This window comes from Atractosteus spatula, chromosome 15 (genome assembly GCF_055471065.1).
Source record: "Atractosteus spatula isolate fAtrSpa1 chromosome 15, fAtrSpa1.hap1, whole genome shotgun sequence".
Lineage (NCBI taxonomy): Eukaryota > Metazoa > Chordata > Actinopteri > Semionotiformes > Lepisosteidae > Atractosteus > Atractosteus spatula.
The window spans coordinates 23,481,524-23,504,078 of record NC_142720.1 but is presented as its reverse complement, the minus strand read 5'-3'; the positions used below and the strand labels follow the sequence as shown (position 1 = coordinate 23,504,078).

Sequence of the window (22,555 nt, the reverse complement as noted above, 5' to 3'; positions counted from 1 at the left end):
CAACACTGTTAAATGCCCAGAGTCACAGAGTACTTGTGTTGTAGAAGTGCCCTGTGAGAAGAACTCGCTGCAAATGGACAAGTTGACAGATGTTGCAAATCTGGCGTATCTTTTGTTCTACATTCATAACTTATTTGAGGGGACAGTATGTGAGTTTTTTTGCCCCTTCCCACCCGCACAACAGGGGAAGATATAATATCTATAATAATATATAATATACAATATATATAATTTTCACAAAAGCCAACGGAATCGACTGGGCATGCTGTGGCAATTTGTACCTGCAGGGCTGTTTCGAAGACAGGGAAAGCAGTTATAAATTTATAATAATGATGCTTATACTTATAAACAAGTAGCTCTAAACAAGAATGTTGCTCCACTGGCTTCCAGGGTACACTGTTGTGTTCATCGAGAGACTCTTGCCTCTAAAAATATTTGAGAAAAACTCTATTGATTCTATGAAAATATTCAATTTCATTAAAGCTCCCCTGCTCAATTCAAGGATTTTTACAACACTGTGCAACAAAGTGGGAAGAGACCATGAGACCCTCCCCTGCACATGAAGGTGTGCTGGTTGTTGAAATGTTAAATCTGCAAGGTTTTGTGGACAACCCATTTGAGTTGAAGAAGATAGCATACGTGGCAGACATTTTTTTTGAACGAACTGAATTTAAGCCTTCAGGGTGTCACCATCACGGTGTTCAATAATCATGACAAAGTCAAAACCCCGATCAAAAAACTGAAAGTCGGACTAGCTGTGTCCAGTAAAATTCCCTTCAGTGCTTTCCAGCACTGACGAAAATTCACTGCAATAAAAATAATGCACGTAAAAAGTAAGCACGTCAAAGTGTGCTGTTGAAGCCAGTAATGTGATGTCTATCAAGAAACAGCTACATGACATGCTTGGATCAATCAGCTATTTACTAGCAAATGGATTTGGTGGATCAAATGGCTTCCTGTCATTTGTTACCTTATGTTCTGCTGCTGCACTTTCAACTCAAGATTATGTTCAAGTTTGTTCACACTGCTAAAATAAGTAGGTAGTGACTTCTTTGAAACCCTTTAAAAGTACTTGCTGTGTTCTGATTTCCTTAAAACTGCATTTTAGTCACATTTCCAAGTAACAGCTTAACAAATGATGTCATGTTAAATGCTTCCAAGTGCAAATATTTCAACTTGGGAATAACTCAAGCAAAAGAGCATCACTGTGAAGTAAATGTTCACTCTCCCATTTAGCTTCAAAGGGAGTACTGGTGGATTTTTCTGGGAAAACTGACTCCGGGTTGTGCGTCTGTGTGTCTGCCCTGTGATGGACTGGTGTCCTACCCAGGATGTATCCCACCTTGTGCCCGCTGCTTGCTGGGATGGGCTCTAACTCCCCCGTGATCCCGTGTTGGAGAAAGCTGTTAGAAAATGGATGGAGTCTAAAACCAACAGGAACAGGAGTATTAATTGACCCAGTTGATCCCTTCTCGATTGGACACAACGAGGCTAATTTGTTGTAGTGTAATTTTCATCTGAAGCCAGACACCTGAGCAGTGAACTGCTGTTCAAGTTCCCCTTGATTTCATGGGAAATGGGAGCTGATAAGATTTTAATACGTAACATCTGTACTGCAAATGAGAAAGCCTGAATTGACTACATAAGGGAATGGATTTAGGAGAGGTGACATTTTCTTTTTCTGGCACAGTAACAATGTGAGGATCTCTTTTCTAAAAGAGAAACTAAAATACTTTTGTCAGATTCACAAAAGGATGGGACTATCAACAAGCTCCGAAGTTAATCACCCCATTTTATAAACATTTACATTGCCCACACGACTTCCTAGAAAGGAAAACAAACGCTGATGGTAAACACAAAGTGACCCATGTCTGACTTCACGATATTTCCCAGAAACTGAATTAACGGGATCAAGTCGCAAATCATAAAAAATAAAAAGGTCTAATAAATGCAGCATATCAATAAATCCATGTTCACACTCAGTGTTCATAAAGACTTGAAGCTTATTGACCAAGATTTGCAAATCACCGAGCCGTCTACACAATCTGTCTAACAAGTGTTTATACATTGTTTTATACGGCTCTATCTCTCTCTCTCCATATCTCATCATATGCTCCTGGAATACTGATGGGAGCGCTACGCTGATGCACAAAGCTCTGGGTCTCCGTCATGATAAATACATCATACTAAGATCCTTGGCCCCTTGCTTGCATCCCAGACTAGTGTCTGTAAATGAACAGGGCTCTGCCCTGCACTCGCAGCCGGCAAGGTTACCCTTGAAAAGCATGATTATGCAACTCAAGTGCAGCCACTCTCTCAAACCTGACACCACCTTACACCCTCGTTATCTTACAGTCTGCAAAGCAGGCTTAATACCAGTATGAAATGCAGAGAAACCTGCTTTCCATAATCTTATGCATACAGATTGCTTCAGTTAGAATTACTTTTCACTTTCTACGAGTGTGTGTAATATATTTAAGAAATCTGCACTGCTCTTCAAATTTTCTAGTAGCAACAGAAAACAGATGATATGCAGGCACAATGTTTAAAGATCTATCAAGTTCAATCAGTGGTATCCATAAAATGATTATTTTATCAGTCTTTTTTTTTAGCTTAACAAGGGGACTGGCTGTTTCAGGGAACAGTTTAATAAAATGAAGCCTGAAGCCGAGCTTCATTAAAAGCCAGCCCACCCATCCCCCTTTTAAGTTTTTCATTTCCAGTCACAATCAACCTTCGTGATAAATCCGTTTCTGCAAACGATCAAATCAGGGTTTCCTTTCCTCCTTCACTGCAGCTAATGTGCACTGATTTTCCCAAAAAAAAATATTCACAAAGGAGCTACAGCTCGAAAAAAATGGAATTTCCAATTTCATTTTTAAAAACACCGGATGGACCCAATTTCTGTGATTAAAGAGAAAAGCCTGAGTCACACATTTAAACTTTAATTGCTGCATATTTTAAAAGATACAATTATGGACTACAAGCGGGGTATTTAACAGTGATCTCATTTTTTACAGAAATCCATTATTACTGTTCTTAAATACCTGTGAGAGAACTTACAATGGCACCACTCAGATCCTAGGAAAAGACAGAAGAAAATTCTCTATGCAGCCTTCATCAGGCTTCAAATAAAAGCCATAAAACACACCCTCTTCACTTTGTCAGCGTAGTCAGTAAGAAGCCTAAATGACAGCCTCTGACAAGCCATTTATCACACTGCAATCACATCTTGCAGTTCCACGCAGCAGTCCGCAAACATTATCACCCAACTGTTTACTGTCACGCAGCTGTAATGGGATTTTGTTTTGAAGAAAGGACCCCTGCTTCAGTGTCCCAAGGCGAAAGGGTTAATCAGTGGGCTGCCACGTTTCCCCCCCCTCCAGGCCTGGACGCTGCACTGCTGGACAGACACGCAAAGAGTGCCGGCTGTGCTCTGGTCTTCCCGGGTGTCTGTGTCAGGACAGCAGCATCACTATGGGGCTGGGAGAGAAGGGGGAGGCGCCGCTTCAGCACCAGAACAGCTTACAGGCACTCGTTAGAAAGAAAAATACTATTACATCTGACAGGCTCTAATGCTGGAGGAAAGGCGTCAGATGGGAAGCTAACCCATTTTATTCCCTTCTTTCCTCCCCATCTGCATGGTTACTACTCTTATGTCTGCTTAGCGATCACGGTGTCTAGCACGGAGAGAAGTGGAAGGGGAAGACAGCATTTAAGAGACAGAAGCTCTGTCTTGTTTTATTATTATAGTAATTTGTCCCTTTTGTGTCTGTAGGCTTGAGGGTACATTATCTGAATTACTAAAAAGGAACAGTGAAATGAGGCTTAAGTAATTTAGCTTTTCATGTTTATATTACCCAAGGTACACCCTTCAGCAATAAGTAAATCTGCATTATTTTACTCTTTTCACTGAATATCCCATTTTAAATTCCACAGGTTCCCAAGACGTTTTACAGACTCATCCTTTATGAATAGGATCTTCAACACCTCAGATGCGCACTCACCAACATGGTTATACCAGTAAGCAACTAAACACAGTTTATAGGAGTTCAGATGGGGAGCTGCGTCAGCATGCGTAGGCTGCAAAGGAACAAGTAATAGGTTTATTCCATGCTGAAAAAAAGAAGAAAGAGAACACAACGTTTCGGCCGTGGAGCCTTCTTCAGACGAAACACAGTTTAGTCTTAATCGGAGCATGTAGCATTTTTGACAGATCTATTCATGCATGAAGTATTTTAGAACGGACATCAAATCCTCCTTTAAAAAGGACACCGCCTTCACAGAACACAGAGAGTCTAAAATACTGGCATTTGTAAAGTAAGATAAGGAGCTTTATTTTATATAGCGCCTTTAAAAGCTAGATAGCTAACTAAGCGCTGTTTGGTTGACCACCTAATCATTCCAGTTGATGAACTATCTCACTTGAAATCTATGTCCGTTGTTCCTCCACTGATTCCCTGTTGACGATATCACCTGATTTACAGAACTGTCCACTAAAGCTTGATCCCAAAATCCATCTTAATTGTGCATCAGGTGCACAAATTTTAAGTTGTGTATAAAGCACAAACTGTACAACTCAGACTAAACAATAAAACTGTTCATTGTGGCTTTCGATTAGCTAAACATTAATGGTTTCAAACCTCGCTCCTTTCTCATACCGTCTACAATAAACTCTACCACCGTACACTTATTCTACAAATTCCTTCTGTAGCTGGTGTAAATAAACTTTAAGGAAATATGAATAAATAAGACTTCTAGATTACTGAAAAACAACACACAACAACACATTCGACTGGGGCCTCATAACCAAATTGTGATCCGAAACATTCATGCATTATTCAGCTGCAGAAACGCATTACACTACAAACACAAATGAACAAAACAAGACTGTAAATGAATTATGTTTCTCCTACAGTGTAATAAATGGATCCTTCAATTGTTAATATATCCTTTGCATCACGCCTGCAAATCCTCCAGGACTGACGCACCCCCATCTGTATATTAGTAATCCTTTTCTGGAGTGAACGCGACTCGGCTACGCTCCATGTCCCAGCTGTCTCGCTGGACAGCGGTTGAGAAGACAGGAGGACCCGGCTCTAGGAACACGAGGCTCGTGTTTTTTAATTCCAAAACGATTGTCAGCACTGCTTCAACATTCAAAAAGCTTCTCCAAAAAAAGTTACACTCAAACTCAACTGCCAGGTGAAAAAAATATCATGGGCCTATTTCAATTCTTTGAAAGTCAGACATCTCACTTTGTGTGAAGACAGGAAACTTCATCAAGGGTTTTTAATGACAACCATTTGGGAATAAACATTTGCAAAACACAAAAAGGAGCACAGCTGGTGATAGAAATCTAATTTTCTTGTTAAATGTACCATAGACATGAAAATCAGAAAAGCACTGCATTCTTTCAAACTGTAAAATTAAGAACAAGGAGATACTGAGAATTCTAAAAATCAATATACATATGACATTCAAAATTCCACCAAAAAACAATGTGGTCCCTGGAGGAATAAATACATATTCCCATTATTACTGAAAGTAATTTATTTCAAAGAATGTAGTTTATAAAATACTACAGAATACAAATTCAGCCTTACTTGTAATGAGTGCAGTTGTGGCTATATGGAATTTTGATAACTTGATTATTGTATAAATTGAACTTATTTTTTATGATGACTTCAGTGTACAGGTTATTTTTTCCACAGACTAAAAAATGCCACAAACGACAAATATTGAAGCAAAACAAACTATAAAAAACTACAATATTTTACCAATATTAAAAACACAACAGCCTTTTACCATCTTCAGAATCAGAAAACCTAGATATCAATCTAAACTTCCCCTAAATGTTTAATTGCATGTCAATTTTTGTATTAGAAAATCTCTCAGGAGCCCATTTAATTGCCGAAGCTGAAGGTGTATCCACTGTATGAAAGCACTAAGTTTGAAATCCATTTTTGGGAAGCAACAAGCAAGATCTTCAGGGAAAAGGCACTTTCTTGCACTTGTGATAGTAAATATAAAAAAGCTATTGCTCTTTTCTGTAAGAACAGATCTCAAAGTATTAAGGACCTGGTCACAAGGCTCTTCTCCCTGTGATACGGGTTTAATGTACAATCCCACAAAATGCAGGCTTTACCTCGAAATGGAAAAGAAACACATCCTTGGCCTGCAATTTTGTAAATGGCAAAAAATACGTAGAACAGTAAATCATATCCCTAAAAATATCATTTTTACAGTGCTGTAAAAAAATATTTCCCCTCTGTTTTCTGCATATTTGCACATTTTTCACAGTGAATTTGGTCAGATCTCTTTGTGTGTTGTAATGATATATAGAGGAGGGTTTGAGAGGAAAAAATGACACCAAAGTTGGGTGCTTCTTTCATGTGTTTTGGTGTGCTAGATAATCAAACATGCAATCTTCAGGTGTGGAAAACATTGTTGCCCACGCCCCCTCTGGCTGACACGGGCATGTGTTCCACAGTGAGACCCTCATACCAGCGCTCCAGCATGGTGCTGGTAGACTCATGGCTTGGGGATGCTCTGCTGCATCACCACCTGGACAACTTGCCATCATCGAGGGAGCCATGAATTCTGCTCCTGACTAGAGAATTCTACAGGAGAATGCCGGGCCATCCATCCAGGAGCTGAAGCTGAAGTGCAGCTGGGTCAGGCAGCAAGACAACGATACGAAACATACAAGCAAGTCTACATCGGAATGGCTGAAGGACGAGAAATGTAGAGTTTTGGAATGGCCTAGTCACAGACCAGAGATGTTGAAACTATCTCTGGTCACTGGTCATCTCATGTGCATGCTCGAAAACCCACAAATGTCACTGAGCTGAAGCAGTTCTGCATGGAGGAGCAGCCAAAATCCCCCACAGCGCGGTGAGAGACTGATCAATAACTACAGGAAACGTCTGGTTGCAGTCATTCCTTCTAAAGGTGACCTAACCAGTTAGTGAGACTAAGGGGGCAATCACTTTTTCACACGGGGCACTGGGTGTTGGGTAACTTTCTTTAAAAATAAGCATCAAAAAGTGGTAGTATTTGTTCACCCAGGGTACCCGTTAACTAGTATTAGGTTTTGGTTGAAGACCTGATAACATTCACTGTGAAAAACACGCAGCAACGCAGGAAATCAGACAATACTTTTTCACGGCATTCAGTTCCACTGCATAGTGGAAACGGCACAGTTACTGTACGTCTTCCTCACCACTGGAAAACACCGGTGCACACGAAGCCAGCGTTACCTTGTCGGCGTCCACTTTGCCCTTGATGAACTCCGCCCTCCAGAACTGCAGGGCCTGCTCCAGCGTCAGCCCGATGCCCTTGAGGAAGAGGCCGTACTGCATGCGGCCGCCGTGCCGCAGGTGGTGCTGCTCTCGCAGGGCCCTGTGCAGATGGCGCATGCACAGCGGGAACGAGCTGGTGGACAGCTGGGGAGCAGGAGGGAGAGTCGCGGTCAGGCACAAGCTCTCCAGACCCCGGGCTCACACACACACACACCCCCACAAGCTCTCCGCAGACACGCAGACACGCAGACACGCAGACACGCAGACACGCAGACACGCAGACACGCAGACACGCAGACACGCAATCGTAATGACAGAGGAAGCTTTGGTGCGGTAATGCAGACATGCTCTGTAAAACTAAGCAACTTTTTAAAGTTCTGGTGGCCACGTCTAATCCCCAGCACTCCCATAATGGGTTTCCTTTATATCTTTTCACGTCATAAACCGCAATGCACAGATCCATGTCAAGTCTGTGATGACTCTCGCACTCTCTCCTTACAGCCTCTCGCCGGCTTCCTTCGCTCTTCTCTATTTTTCTTCTCTTAACATACTGACTTTTTTTTAAATATGCCAACATCTTTTTGTACATAAATCCAATTAAAAGTACCCACCAAAAAAGAAACATCTGCCTTACAGGGGCACAGATGGAAAATATTCAACAGCCTGCAGTCATCTTGTCCTTCAGAGTTATTTTAGGAGGGCTGTCAAAATCCTAAATAAAGGGTTCTGTCTGAACTAGGCCCCTGCTAAACCTGTCATGTTGCCACCTGAAGACATTCAATAAGAGTGATACAGGAATATGAAGTATTCAGTCCATGTATCCTTAATCATCAATGAAATATTCCTAAATAATACAATGGTAGGAAACACCTGTTCTCCATTATTTAGTAAAAGTCTTGTTTTAAGAGGAGACCAATCATGATGTACAGTACATGAATGTTTTTCCCCAGGATAAGAGAATGCATATGGGCAACAAAGAGAAGAGCAGCTCAGGATGTCCAACAGCCCACATGGACTCCCAGCTCACCCACACCTGCAGGTTACACACACAAGGCATGAGCTGGACTACATTAGAGATCATTACAAGGCTATAGTGTTCACTTTAATTACAAAACTTATTATGTAGTACAGAGAAGAAACAGGTCAAGCATAAATGTCCAAAATGTAAAAAGCTAATGAAAACTTCAAAGTTTGACAAAGCTATTTATCTCATTAAAAAAAACCAATTCCCTGGTTCCCTGGCCACAAAGAACTCTGGGAATTTAAACATGTATTTCACCTTCCTGTGAAGACTGATTCATTCATTGCATAATAATCCTTCAGTCAAGTCTTTTGCTGGACCTCAGTGGACTGATATGGACTGTTGCATAGCTGGGCAGACACACTATAAAAACCCTGTGTCTTACTTGGACAACATGGTCAAGCAGTGCTCAGGTACAGGTTGCTGGAAAAAAAAATGAAGAAGGGATAAAAGTTTAAATTCTGAAAAATGGATTTGAAGATCCAATGAGAGCTGTATAAAAGCCAATTAAGTGACATGTAGTGGGTACTTGAAAGTAAAGACCACCACTAAAGGTTATATAGTGTCCTCTGCAATAGTATTAGTACAACAAAGTCAAAACCTGTTAATGTTTAAGGCACTTTGTGTGCGATCATGAGATCAATATGAAGTATAAGTACAGTATTTTATTTTTAGGGTAGTTCCTTGCATCCATTTGATAATAAGAGAACAACAACTTACTCTGAGTCCAACCCAGTGATTTCAAGTGACTAAGCACTAAAACTTCACTTTAAGGACTTTAAGAGTCTGTTATTGGTTGTATATTCATTTAAGCCACAACTGCATGAAGTTTGAGAACCATCTAGCTCTCAAAAGCCTTTGTATAATCATTTGAGATCTCTTGCACATCCTTTGCTGTAGCAGCTTTGGGCTTTTGCCTATTCCTAGGGAGTTCAGACTTCAGTATCCTCAGCTTGCAAAATGTATGAAGGTGCTCACACCTGAAGAAGGCCCCACGGCCAAAACGTTGTTTTCTTTCTTCTTTTTTTCAGCATGGAATAAACCTGTTACTTGTTCCTTTGCAGCCTACGCATGCTGACGCAGCTCCCCACCTCAACTTGTAAAATGTATGCTCAGTTGGATTTAAATCTGGAGGTTAACTTGGTCAGTAAACGATGTTCTGCCTTCCGCCATCTGAATGACTCGGTTACAATGACTGAGTGTTCTGGATTATTGTCATGCCAGTAAAGTGCTGCCAATATGAATGAAAGACTTTATCCGCCACATAAGCTGACAAAGTGTTTCTATAAACTTCTGAATGTATTCTGCCGTTGCTAACATTAGTGTCATCACCAATAAAAACAAACGAGCCCGTTCCAGAGCAATAAAGATGAGTGAGGCAGCCAGGCGTGCCCAGGCCATGACATGACCTCCACCATGCTTCACAGATGAGATGCTGTTCTCTGGAGCATCTGCGGTTCCCTTCTCCACACATTAACCTTTCCATCACTTAAATGGTAAACATGTATCCTGGTCTCACCTGTCCACAGAACTGTGTTGCAAAACTCTGGCCTATTTGAGTAATTCCAAGCAAATTCTATCCTGGCTTTTCTGCTCCTAGTGCTGAGAAGGTTGCATCATGTGGTATGTACTGTAATACTGTTGTTTTTTTGTCGCCTGTGGGCTTTTACTGATTCATAATTATACCTGAGGTATCTCCATTCAGTGTGTTTCAATTGTTGATCTGATAAGCTCAATTTCTGTGCTGCAGTTCTGAATGAGTTTCTTCCAGCTTCAGAAGTGCTGGCTTTTTCTTTAACTTTTGGTTTTCACTTTGGCTTTTAACAGATTCAAAACACTAAAGTCAAAGCAAAACGGCTTGGTTCATGGCTCTTATGTGTGCCTTATTAACCAACAGCTGACACCCCACCAACAACAGCCGATATTCCAATATATCTGCTTCTTCAAAATAAAGAGGCCCAACACTATGCATCTGAGTCAAGAGTGTAGAATTAAACTGAATAGTTTTAATTTTTAGAACTCATAGTGAAAATTCCAGTTTAGATTTCACTGCCTTAGAAGTTCTGGAGAGCACTGAATTATAATCCTACATGACATGAATATTAAATGTGAAATTCCTGGTTTCACACACATATATGCGAAATGTATTGGGGATTTAATTACTAATTTACTGAATCAATATTGCTTTGTGATCTAAATACAATACCAACAATCCATCTGAAGGTCATTCACCAGCAGCACATAAAGAATTAGAATCTGACCGCGACAACTGTCCTCAGTACTTTAACGGTATACATACAATACGGAATTTCTCTTTGTGTTAGATTTGCTTCAAGCTGATACCTTTTGAAACATTTAGAAGTTTACTCTTACAATTAGAGAATATTTTCACTGTTTCCAGCCTCCAAGAGATCTAATGCCCCTGTTGAATCACAGCCCCTTATTGCTGTTCCAGGCCATACTTCTACACACACTCCAAGCAGTAGGTTTCCTTGTGCTGAAACGAGCAAGGACTGACTGACACATGGCATTGACAGACATCGCTGAATTGTGAGAATGGCTACAATAGCAACACAAAATGAATTTACTCTAAACACACTTAAACAAGACCTGCTTTTATTGTATAGTAACCAGGAATTTGCCCTTGGAGCCCTTTACATACTTACTGCACAGGCTCACAGTACAGTTTCTGAACCTTTAAAGTGTTACTCAAAACTTCTGCTATTCTTGAGTTTCCATGAAGACAAGTCTGTCAGTTCCAACAAAATTTTTAAACTACTTAGCACCACAGAGCACGCAGCTCACAAAGCTAATCACTGTGCAGTGATTTGTTTCTCTGTCGTCATTAGAAGAGCATCCGTTCAAACACCAAAGAGAAATCATGAGAACGCACTTTAATGACACTGTACTTTATCTGGGACATGTCAATGTCAAAGGAAGGAGAAACAACCACAACACACCCTGATGCCTTTGTTCCCCATAGGCAGCTGAGCAAGTCTCATACCAGTCTGTAATGTGGACTCAATATGCCGATACCATCGAACATAAAAAAATAATAATTTTGGAGCCAAGTGTACAAAAAGAAACTTCATTTTTTAAAACCTCATGTACAAATGTAAAATACCAGCTGTCAGTGCCTAAGCTCAGGAAAAATGAATTAATGTAGATCTCCAAGTCTAAACATGTTCATTAACATTTGAAATTTAAATATAATGTATAATTCACAAAGTTATTATGAGGAAAATTACCATTTTTTTAGTAAGAAGGTGCACTAACGTTTTATTGAACAAACATATCCGGAGTCTAGTGTAAAAGTCACAGACTAGCAGGGTGCATGGTCACCACTGGAAGCTCCAGAGCTGTCACACTCCCCGGGCTTGACAAACAGCTCAAATCGTGTTATTCTGTGTCCAATGAGCTCCTCACTAATGAGTCAACTTCATATTTACACAACACTGAACATCGCATGAGCCACACCGTCAGTCACGGATGATCAATTTATTGTAATGATGCCAAAAACATAAATCAACATCCAAAGTTTAAATTCTGCATATATTCTGTTTAAAACAAATAATGCACAAACAGTGATACATTTCTAAACCATTTATTTAGCAGAGGGGTTTGCTACTCTGCCACACAGGCCAGCTTTATGGAGTGACCAGGACATTGACGACTCATGGGCACTCTCTCCTATATCAGCCCTGGAGCTCCTCCAAAGCTGCTGTTAGCCCTGTGGTGATTTCCCGAAGGCAAACTAGGCAGTTTCTAGGTGGTACAATACACTACCCACTTTTAATGGTTAACTTCACGTTTTTAAAAGGGCATTGATTCATTTTGAAATGTCTTTTATACCCTTCTCTTGATCTGCGTTTTTCCCATAACTTTATCCCTGTATTGTTTTGAAAGCTTCTTGAACTTCATGGTTGAATCTTTTCCTGAAACTCGGTGCCTGACTAAGAGACCTTACAGATGTTTATACATCACTTTTAATTCAAACCAATGGAGATTTACTGATTCAAAAGAACGATCCCATGGCTCATTAAATGCTCTGATATCTGTAGAAAATCCTCCAGCCTGTAAAACATTAGTATTTAAGATTACAGAGCCTGGTTTACAGAACCTGGCTCAAACAAACCCTAGATCTTGAGCATGTGTCTACGAGCTCTAGAAGCACAATCCCAGGACCACAAGAATGGTCCTGAAGAAAAAGAAAAAAACTTACATTCTCTTTCATCACTACCGGAAAATGGCACCGACTGGATATATACAGTACATGCCTTAATAAAACAGCAACTGCAGAAGTCAACAGTAATTCATGGGAACAATTTATAGACTCCTTGAAAACTAAATTAATCTGTGTCAGGCCAATTGCTGTCAGTTGTGCTGCACAATCAGGTTTTAGAGCTATGCGATTCGAAGAAGCCCACCTGACATGGCATACAGTACATGCATTTCATTTTGTTTATTCTCTGGGAACAGGTAGTAATACTGGAAACTTGAGCACATTAGCAAATGAATATAGCCTCCCACTAAATGTTAGTAAAAATAAAACTGCAGTAATTGAAGTGCCATTCTTTTCAAAGCTTTCTCATTAATGTCTCTAAATGAGTTAGTTTATTTCAAAGATGTAGGATCATGTTAATGCTTCTTTCTTTAAAATTAGAACTTTTATAGCACATGCTCAATGTACTCATGTCTTCTCTCAATACAATTAAAATAAAAACTGAGGCCAGTTGAGTAGCCTTCAGTCTCTTCAGTATAATTTAACTTGAATGCAAAAATAACTTTCAAACAATAACTGAATTACCTAAAAGATTACCTTCTCTATCTTATTTTTTCAAGGGGAAATGTTCGCCCGTGTGCTTATCGTGGGGTCCCTTATGTTGTGTGGTATACAGCTAACACATGTTCTCTTTGTTAATGTAAAGCAATCCCACTGTGGAAGTAGACCAGTTTTGATACAATACATGAGAAACAGATTAATTTTGAGATGGCTAGCCCATTTTTCTTTCTTTAATGGTAATGCTTTCAATTCAAGAATGTGGAATACAAATGTGGACTATCAAGCTTAAAAGCACAGAAAATAAGACTTTGCAATTTTTGTCAAGGTAACAGTGTCCATAATAAGTGTAACCACACCAAATGTTACATTAAGATGTCCTTTTTTACATCAAATCCCTTAGATTCCATCTAGTAGGTAGAATATAAATTAATTTATCTTTAAAAAAATAAAGGTTTACATATTAAGGAACAGAAAGCCTCTTTGAAAGAATTCTTTCAAAGCTGTGAGGATCATTACAAGAAAATCTGAGTGCTACCCTGCTTTCAAAGAGCCTAGGACACTTACCTAGCCTAGGGTGACTTGTTCTGACAATTAAGACCTGAAAAACAGATCTACCACCACACTGCTAAGGACTCAACAGAGAATTATGATGACTCACAGCTCCAGAAGTAGCAGAGCAAGACTGTTTGGTTGATTTTAGGAAGTCAACAAAGAAGGCAAACATCTTGGCAATCAACAAACCCTGTTAATAAGTCGAGGCTCGCCATTGAGATGGGAAATATGGCACAAATAATTGTCAAAAAGTCCCCCCATCTGTTACAAAACCACACCAGGTTACAAATAATTTCATGGCAAAAAATAAGTAAAAAACTAGCAAGCAGTTAACAACAGCAATCAGCAGAAAAGACCTGGAAACCCACTTCTTTAATTTAAAACCTCCGTAATGTATAACCAAGGTGTTATCTTAAATGAAGCCAACCTCTCACGTGTCCTGTCACCTTTTCTTTAGAAGTGCTGGCTACATGTGTGGAAATTGTAAACCTGTCTTCAATAATGTCTTCAAAAAGCTGCTTCTACCCACACAATTAACTCTATAAAAGTACATTGAAAAAGTGGTTACAGCCTGACTATATCTCATTAAATCCCCTTAAATCACATCTGTTTTAATGTGAAGCTTTCCTTTACAAAGGGCACTGAAACAAAACATTATACAAAGTTGTGTGCTCCTGATTATGAGTAGTTTTGTTTTTTTTAAACTGGACAAAAAGCATAAAAACTGGATAAGCTGCTTTTGCATTGAAAAGACTTTGCAGTGAAATACATTCAATCCTATAGGGAATTAATGCAAATTTGAAGGACAAAATTTGCATTAGGCAATGGACCAATTAATGAAAACAGCAGCCAGTGCTGAAATAATTTAAAATGTAGAATGCCTTAAATGGCTTTGGATATACAGTACAAGCGTTGCTGGAGCTGGAGCTGCAGTGTAAGCAAAAGTCTGCACAGAACGATCAAAATGATGCTGATTCTTGATTGTGTTAACCCTGCCCTAAAATGGAGTAAAAGCTAATCCGTGCCAACCTCTAAGCTCAAGGCCAGCTCAAGAGACCCCTGAAACAGAGCCCGCTGCTGTGTTCCCTGGAATAGCTGGGGTCCTGCGTTTGAACCCAGCCTGCCACGTGGACTTCCTCACAATGCTAGCCTTGCTTGACACAAGACAGGTACCGGTGGAAGAGCACCGGCTGGGCGCTGCTCTGCGTCAGCTCTGTGTCAGCTCTGTGCTCCCTTCCTCAGAACAGAGCCCTAACAACGGCTTTGGGAGAATGCGGTGTCTAACGACTACAAAAGCGAAGGCTTCCACAGCCCTCTTGCGTGTCATTATATTACATTACAATCACTACATTCCATATCAGGAATAATTGGTACAAAGAAGTGCTATGATCCATAATTTATCCCCTCACTTTCTGAACAATCAGCAGCTTATTGAAGCTTAGATCTTCATGAAATAAATGGCCTGTCTCACTACCATTCAGACACCCCAAGTCCATACTCTACACTGTTACAGTATATATCCATATTTAACTGTGGTTACTGATTTCTGAGGCTTATTTTGAGAACTTGGGCAAAATGACATGAACTTATCAAGGAGACAGGTTTTCATGAGACTGTAGCACCTGATGGACCAGACACAATGATAAGCTTAGACGTTATACATACTGAATCTATCTGCTCCAGGGACACTTTTCCAATATTCTTCTGAATGCTGTAATCTTGTCCAACATAAGCATGGCTGAAAAGAAAAAACAAACAAATTTAAGCTTGGAAAATTAACCTACCTGCAGTAGGTACTTTGCAGTATGCTATTCCAATCACCTATTTTGTCATTATCACCCAGTATATTATCTGCAAAGCATATGCAGACCACATTGTTCTGCTTGTCAGGATACACTTGCTTTTCCCCACTGATGGTTCAACCAGCCTTGACACCATTCATTCAAAAGCTGGGATACCAGAGGATTTCTGACAATGTGCATGAATTTTCCTGAAGCAATCAACACCCTTGTCAGACATTTGCTTAAATACAGTTGTGTTAATGGATTTAATAGAGTTGGGAACATTTGCTGTTCTTATGGCACTGAGTGATCCCAGAGGATCTGACACATCATAGACAGCTGTGTCCTGGAGTGAAAGCAGCATGTCACGTGCAATTTGGTAATGAATGTAGAGATAATGCATTATCGCATGACAAGCACAACGTCTTAAGAACTTGTGTTGCTTTTTTGATTGTCCAATGAAAGGGGGGAAAAGTTCAAAACTATTTAAATGTTCAAGGTAGACTTCCATTAAAGTCCCTTTAAACTTTCCGTGCTTTTTTGTTTCTTGTCACATGCATGCTGTATGATATACTGTATTTCCAGTCTAGGCTGTTACTTCCCATGTTCCCAGATTAAATAAGCTCTTGAACAGACGTCTCTAAACCAGCTGCCAGCAAGGGTACATAAGAAGTGAATTAGCATCACACAACCACGGTTCTGAAGAGTTATGCACTCAAGCATAAGAAACATCGATGTACTTTGCTTTCTCTCATACACTAGTGACAAGCTGCCTAGCCATGCTGTTGAAGCTGATATGCCGTCTTATTTCAAAAACCAGCTGGATGAGTCCCTCAGATCCATTAGCTCATAGCAGGCAAACAGCCACGATGATCATGGTGGCCTCCTTGGTCTGTAACCTTTTTATGTGCCGAGCTACTTCAGAAGCCTCTGTCTGCTGGAATTCTTAAAGCTCTAGGTAATGGCACTGAACACAAAAAGTTCAGAAGAAAACCAGCTCGACAAGAAACGAAACAGAAAATGAGTTTTCAGCTGTGTTCTGAAGACTTTTATTATTGGCCCACCAGGTTTCTTTTGTCTGTACCTTTCAAGATACTAAATACTAGTAGTGAGTGCTCAACCTCCTCTGCTCAAGACTAGAGATTCAGTGCCTTAAAAGTGTTTTGTAAAATCGCATAGAAATGACTTCAGAGCATATCATTTTGTAACAAGGTGACCTGATCTGAATTTTACGTTTCACGACAAACTCACACATTACTGGCCTGTTATAGCCTAAATTTTTAAAACTCACAGAGTCTCATGTTACCGAAACAAAGAGCTGCAAGTCTTTTCAGCAGCTGTACTGTTGACACCTTGGTTCTAGTAATGAAATTGGCTCTTAATTAACCTGAACTAAACAGTTTTCATTAAATAATTAAAGACTTGGTCAGAATAAGTTCACAGGCTCATCAGCAGAGTAATTAGTGCCCTGTTTGAACATGCTGGTGGTTGGCTCAGTGAAATGATTAAAGCTCTGTGTGGAATAAGCTGACATTCCAAATAGCCAATGGTCTATAATTGTTCTATAATGACAATTCCACACTCCACTATAGAAGATATGTTATTTCACTCAAAGCCAGAATCTTAAATGGGACATGATCATTTGTTTTGTTTGTTGATGTACTGTTCTGCACCAGGGATCAGACTTCATTAATATTCACTGATGTGTTACAGCCAGGTTTGCTCCTCACCTTCTCAGCACATTGTGTGCGACATGGACTTGCCACTTCAACCTGCTAATTACCCATTAACATGGGTGACTCAGTTAATGGGTTTTTCTAGGTCAGAAGACGGCAGTTCAGAAAGTAAGCAGGTCAGTAAAGAGGGTCACAGTATTCACAAACAGTGATTACCCATGGAAAATAAAATGTTACAAATACAAAACTATCAGTTATTTCACATTTTTAATGTTAAATCTAAAAAATAATGACTTTGGCAGCTGGAAGCTTGTAAATGGAGTATCCTGTCATCTCATGGATCAGTGTCTACACTGTGGGACAGGTTGTTCTAGAAAACCACCATTGTCTTGAGACCTTTTACCCCGTTCTAAAGCCTAAATGCACATCCTCTGGCTCTCGGTTCACTGTTCACTAACCACTGGATTACCCTTTTCAGCCCTCTCAACATTTTACATACCTGAAACAGGTATAACGAATGAAGAAGTTATTATTTTTTCAGTTTTTCTATTTTTTGACACGGTTTTTAGACCAAGAAATAAGATAACCACTCTAATCTGAAATTCTTACAGAACAACAAGATCCTTTTTATAACTGTGACTGACACATCGACACATTGTACGACTTTATCCTCCCTGACTTCGAAGATGAATGCCAGACTGAGCCACACTGTGTACATCACAGGGCCCGCTTAGCTGTGCGCTCCTTCTTCTGAGGCAAGCTGTGGCCAGAAACCGCTTGGAGCTTAATCCCTCTCACTGTCTTTTTGATGCAAAAGAGTCTGGCATTAGGGGATGCTTGTTTCTTTCAGAAGCACAGGACGGCATTTAACATCGCTTTATCGTGCTGCCCCAGCAAACATGACTCAGGAACACAGCAGTGAATCGTACCCTATTGCTCCTGCAGTCTCTGTAAATGCATCCAATTAAGAATGGGCATTTGGAATAAAGTCCCCATCCACTTGTACTGAAGTCCTTTGAGAATGTCTTTATTATTACTCTTTTTTGTGCGAATGCAGTGCAAATATCCTCACATGAGCAAGACTGGATGGTTATGATAAGCGAAACACCTTTCCAATTGAAAAGGGATTCCAACATGTCCCTTTCGGTCCCATCCTGTGATCACGGTGCAGCATGAGTCTTATATAGACTCAGCACAGGGAATTTGGTCAGGAATTTGCAGCAGCAGCAGATGGAAGCTCTGAGTGACACGAATGAGTAAACAGCTGGGATCACCAGCTCATTGCGCTCCAGCACCCCCTGCTGGTGGGCAGGCAGCAACAGGATTGAGCACGATCAGAGAGAGAGCTCTGTCCAGCTCCAAGGCAGACGCTAGAACTGTGGTGTCACGTGCCAGTACAGGGGGGCTAAGGTAAGGATGGGAAAAAGTTATGGCTTAATAAGTTTCTCTCTGCAATCTATGGGATTTTAGTTATGAAAATAATTGAGGAACCTGAATGATGATAAAAGAGAAATAAAGTACAGACACATGGGAGGATAGCAATCACATATGCCCATCACGTCTTACCAAACAGAAAGCATGAATGTGTACAGTCACAACATATCAAGGACCAATGAAACAACTGCACTTGAAGGCCCATTCTCAATATTAAATTTGTTTAAAGTAACATTAATTTTACAGTATACATACTGTTGGGGTATTTTAAGAACTTTTGTATGCATACAAAGTATGTACATACTATATATTATTTTTTGGAAGCAATATAGCTCTTGAGAAATGCCATTTTTTCCAATCCACAAAGCACATTTTGATACCATATCCAAATTATTAGTGTTCCGTAAGCAGCACACTATGGATTTAGTTTTAATTGCTCTAGTGGGGGTTGCCCAATATGACCACATTTTACAAAATCAAACTATGGATTAGTGACAAGTGTACACCACTTCAGGCCTTGACAGAAACAGGTTGTAATATAGACATATCCCAAACTACTCTAGCTGTTCACTACTGGCTGCTGTAAGATGGCCATCTGTTATTAGACACACTGAACCCTTTCAACCAGTCACACTATTCTGTCCCAGAAATGCTAAACAGGATTCAGAGCTAGGCAAAGTGCATGCTAGCACACTGTGGGAATGTTGCTCTGTGCCAGGAATAGTCACACCTTACAGTGTGTTAGCTGTCATCATCATCCTGGAAAAGAGTCAGTACTCCACTACTCCAAAACAAGGTGATGATGACCAGCAATTACTGGTGCCAGCACATACTGGTCACAGGGCATTACCACCACAATGCTGGCTAAGATATCTCCCTCCTGAGCTTGTTCATCTGGTTAAAAGGCAAAATGTCTACTATCAATGTTCCCAGATGATGGCACCCCACTCCAAACCAACTGCCTAGCGAAAAAAACACATTCCACTGCTGCCAGATGTACCAGCCACGGTGGAAAGGAATCCACTCAGGTCTGTTAAGCACACAGACCAACAAAGTGACAGTGGCTTTACAACGTGACACCACACAGCAGTAAACACTGGCCTCTGATGGGTTACAGCGGTCTGTCAAGTTGGGGCAAAGGGTGACAGTAACAACCATGAAAATGAGAATTAAAGATTCTGATACCTCACATTGTGGGATGATGAAAATGATGAAATGTTGCTTGTCTGTTGATGACATATGCATTGCAGAATGGGGAATGATGAATTCCAAAAACTGTAGCTACCTGTAATAGGGCCATTCCCTGTTAGTTTTCCCTAAATAAGTCCACTGCAAATAAGGAGCGGCCTTGTGCATTTGGCTTAAAATCACGAGCAGGCTGTGTAACGTAGGCAGGTAACCACAGCTCTCAATGCAGCTCCTAAATGATGCTTCTTTTACTAGCAGAAACTTCAAGTGGCACATGTAATCAGCAATGAGTAAAGACACATTAACTTTAAACAGTTTGGAAATGTTAAAAGATAATTATCAATTGGTTACAATACTGAAGTCTGAAATGTTGAGCAAACTTAATATACAGTGTTGTCCAACAGTATTGGAAAAGCAAATTCAAAATTCATATTTTGGCGAAATGTGTACTTGTGACCATGAGATTAATATGATTAATACAATATGATACATAATTCAGGATCTGATCAGAAGTACAAAGATGGGCCAAGAGAACTTTGAAACTAACTGGACTTATGAGACCACGATTGACTAAAGTGCTGGAAAGAACTACAGATGCTTCAAGGAGCAGCCCCTCATCTGTGAAGCATGGCCTGGACAAGCATACAGTAACTACCTCACTCATCTTTATCACTGATGGAAACAGATTTCACACGTTTACAGAAACATTTTGTGTGCGTGTGCAGAAGGAAATGTTTGCATACTTATTGGGCATTACTTCACCATACATCATAAGTATCAAAAGTATGTCCAATGGAACTAAAGATTTCATCAGTAAGAAAATGTGGAAATTCTAGACTGGTCAAGTCATTCTCAAAGGGCTATACAACAAAACACTGAGTTATACTCTCTGAATTGTCCCAATTCCTACTTAAAATCACTGCGTTGACGACAAAGAATACTGTTATAATATGATAAAATGTATGCACAGAATTATGGAACAACTGCACTTATTCATATTAATCTCATGATCACAAATATATATCCCTTGAATTACAAGAATAACAGACAACTTCACTATAATACTTTTTGCAGGGCATTGTATACAGTATATACTGAACAGCAAAAGAGACTGTTCATATGTATGGTTTTAGAAAAAAGTCCTGATGTGCTTCCACACGCCGCCTGTGCTTTCTTGTGAGATAATGTGACATTTGCACCCTACTTGCTAGATATGAGCCCCAATGCACATGTGTGGGGTGAACAGGTATGATGTGTGGCATCCAGGGTTCAGAGACTGTTGAACAGGCACATGCTTCTCCTGGTTCCATTAGAATAAGGGATTAAATACTACAAGTCAGCGCCTGTAAGTGTTGCAGATGTACAGCTCGCAGTGCCTCCAACGGTGAAAGCACGCACAGGGAGCTTGTAACATGCACAATAGACCCCCCTTGAAATGTTCCTGTTGTTTAACAAACCGTCAGTGCATGTACGGTATTACACAAAAGAGTGTCATTTTCCATATAATAACTGTGTAAATGTGAAGCCTTTCTATGCGATAGGTTTCCCCTGGTGTGCAGTATATATATCTATTGAGCCATTCTCAGTAACGTCATTGTCGAGAATGACCTAGAGGTACCTGGCCTTGCAAGTAAGACTCTCTTCAGAGATCCACCCAATCACAGCAGTGCAGCTAAAGATGTCTCAAGCTGGCACAGCTCTATTCAGTGGTCTAGTACAGCTGTCAACAACAGGGGTTTAGAAACCACTCATAAGAGCAACCTTGAGCTCCTGGCTACACACTGGAAAAGAATAACTGCTTTCTGAGGGTAAAATATAAAAACCTCAGATTTATGATTATAAAAATAACTATCTCCTCCACTAAAATATTGTTTTAAACTTCTGAGGATAAAATCACATGCCGTCTGCATGCTGTGTGTACCTCAATGACTTTCAACACTATTCTGTGTTTTTTTCCCTTTTGTTCTGAAAAATACTGTCTAGACATGAGAGCAGGACTTTAATAAAAAATATGTCTCTCTCTCTCTCCATGTCACCAATCCCTGGACAGGCATCGGCTTTTCCATTAGGCAGGGCTGACGTTAGAAATGTGTCGGCGAAACCGTTCAATAGAAAACTGGCAGCATCTGCAGCCGATGTTCTCGTGGCTTTATAAAGGCGTGCAGCTGGCGGAGGAAGAGGAGCAGAATTACCTGAGATGGCTAAGCAGGGGCTGGAGCCTCTCATCAGACTGCAGCACAGGCAGGGAGCGCGCCGTCAGCTAGAGACAAAGACACACCAATGAGCTGAATCAGACAGCCGTCTCGTTACCACAAAAATAAAACAGGCATCTCTTGTTGAACCGAGGTTACGCTCTGAAATTTGGGTGAAAAAAAATTCAGCTGAACCACCAGAAATCGATATTCAATATTCAATAAACACTGAAAAACAATTTTAAAGATCAAATGTGTATCTAATCACTTATCACTTAACACAGAGCCCTAAGCTGTTGTGCTGTATCTATACACTGTAGAGAAAGAACATTTTTTACGATTTTTCCAGCAGATTTTTTTCCCAAGTGGTTTCAACACGACAAAACAGTGTAGCATGTTCTTCCACAGAGTACAATCCACAACAAATGCCTGCAGGATCATAGCAGACAGAAACACAAGTAATGAGATACTTTTCTTCCTTGTTAAAGAATGGGATTATGTCCCACAGATCTTGTAAATGTACGTGTTAGAGGCTTCACAGAAGACGTAGACTTCAGAAGCCTTTAAAGAAAAAATAAGTCTTTTCACTAGGGCCCCTTGCAGAAAATCAATGGGCTACACCCT

At 40.2% G+C, this 22,555-nt stretch overlaps 1 protein-coding gene across 1 annotated transcript in view; it reads right to left on the bottom strand.

Moving 5' to 3' along the window:
• The window catches only part of prim2 (DNA primase subunit 2), a 108,945-nt gene that overhangs the window by 27,369 nt on the left and 59,021 nt on the right, over positions 1 to 22,555 (bottom strand). Inside the window, exons 8-10 of the mRNA XM_088934342.1 lie at positions 21,932 to 21,999; positions 15,326 to 15,398; positions 7,263 to 7,448 (exon numbers count right to left, since the gene is read on the bottom strand). Coding sequence (XP_088790468.1) covers positions 7,263 to 7,448; positions 15,326 to 15,398; positions 21,932 to 21,999 — 327 coding nt within the window. The remainder of the gene's footprint in view (positions 1 to 7,262; positions 7,449 to 15,325; positions 15,399 to 21,931; positions 22,000 to 22,555) is intronic.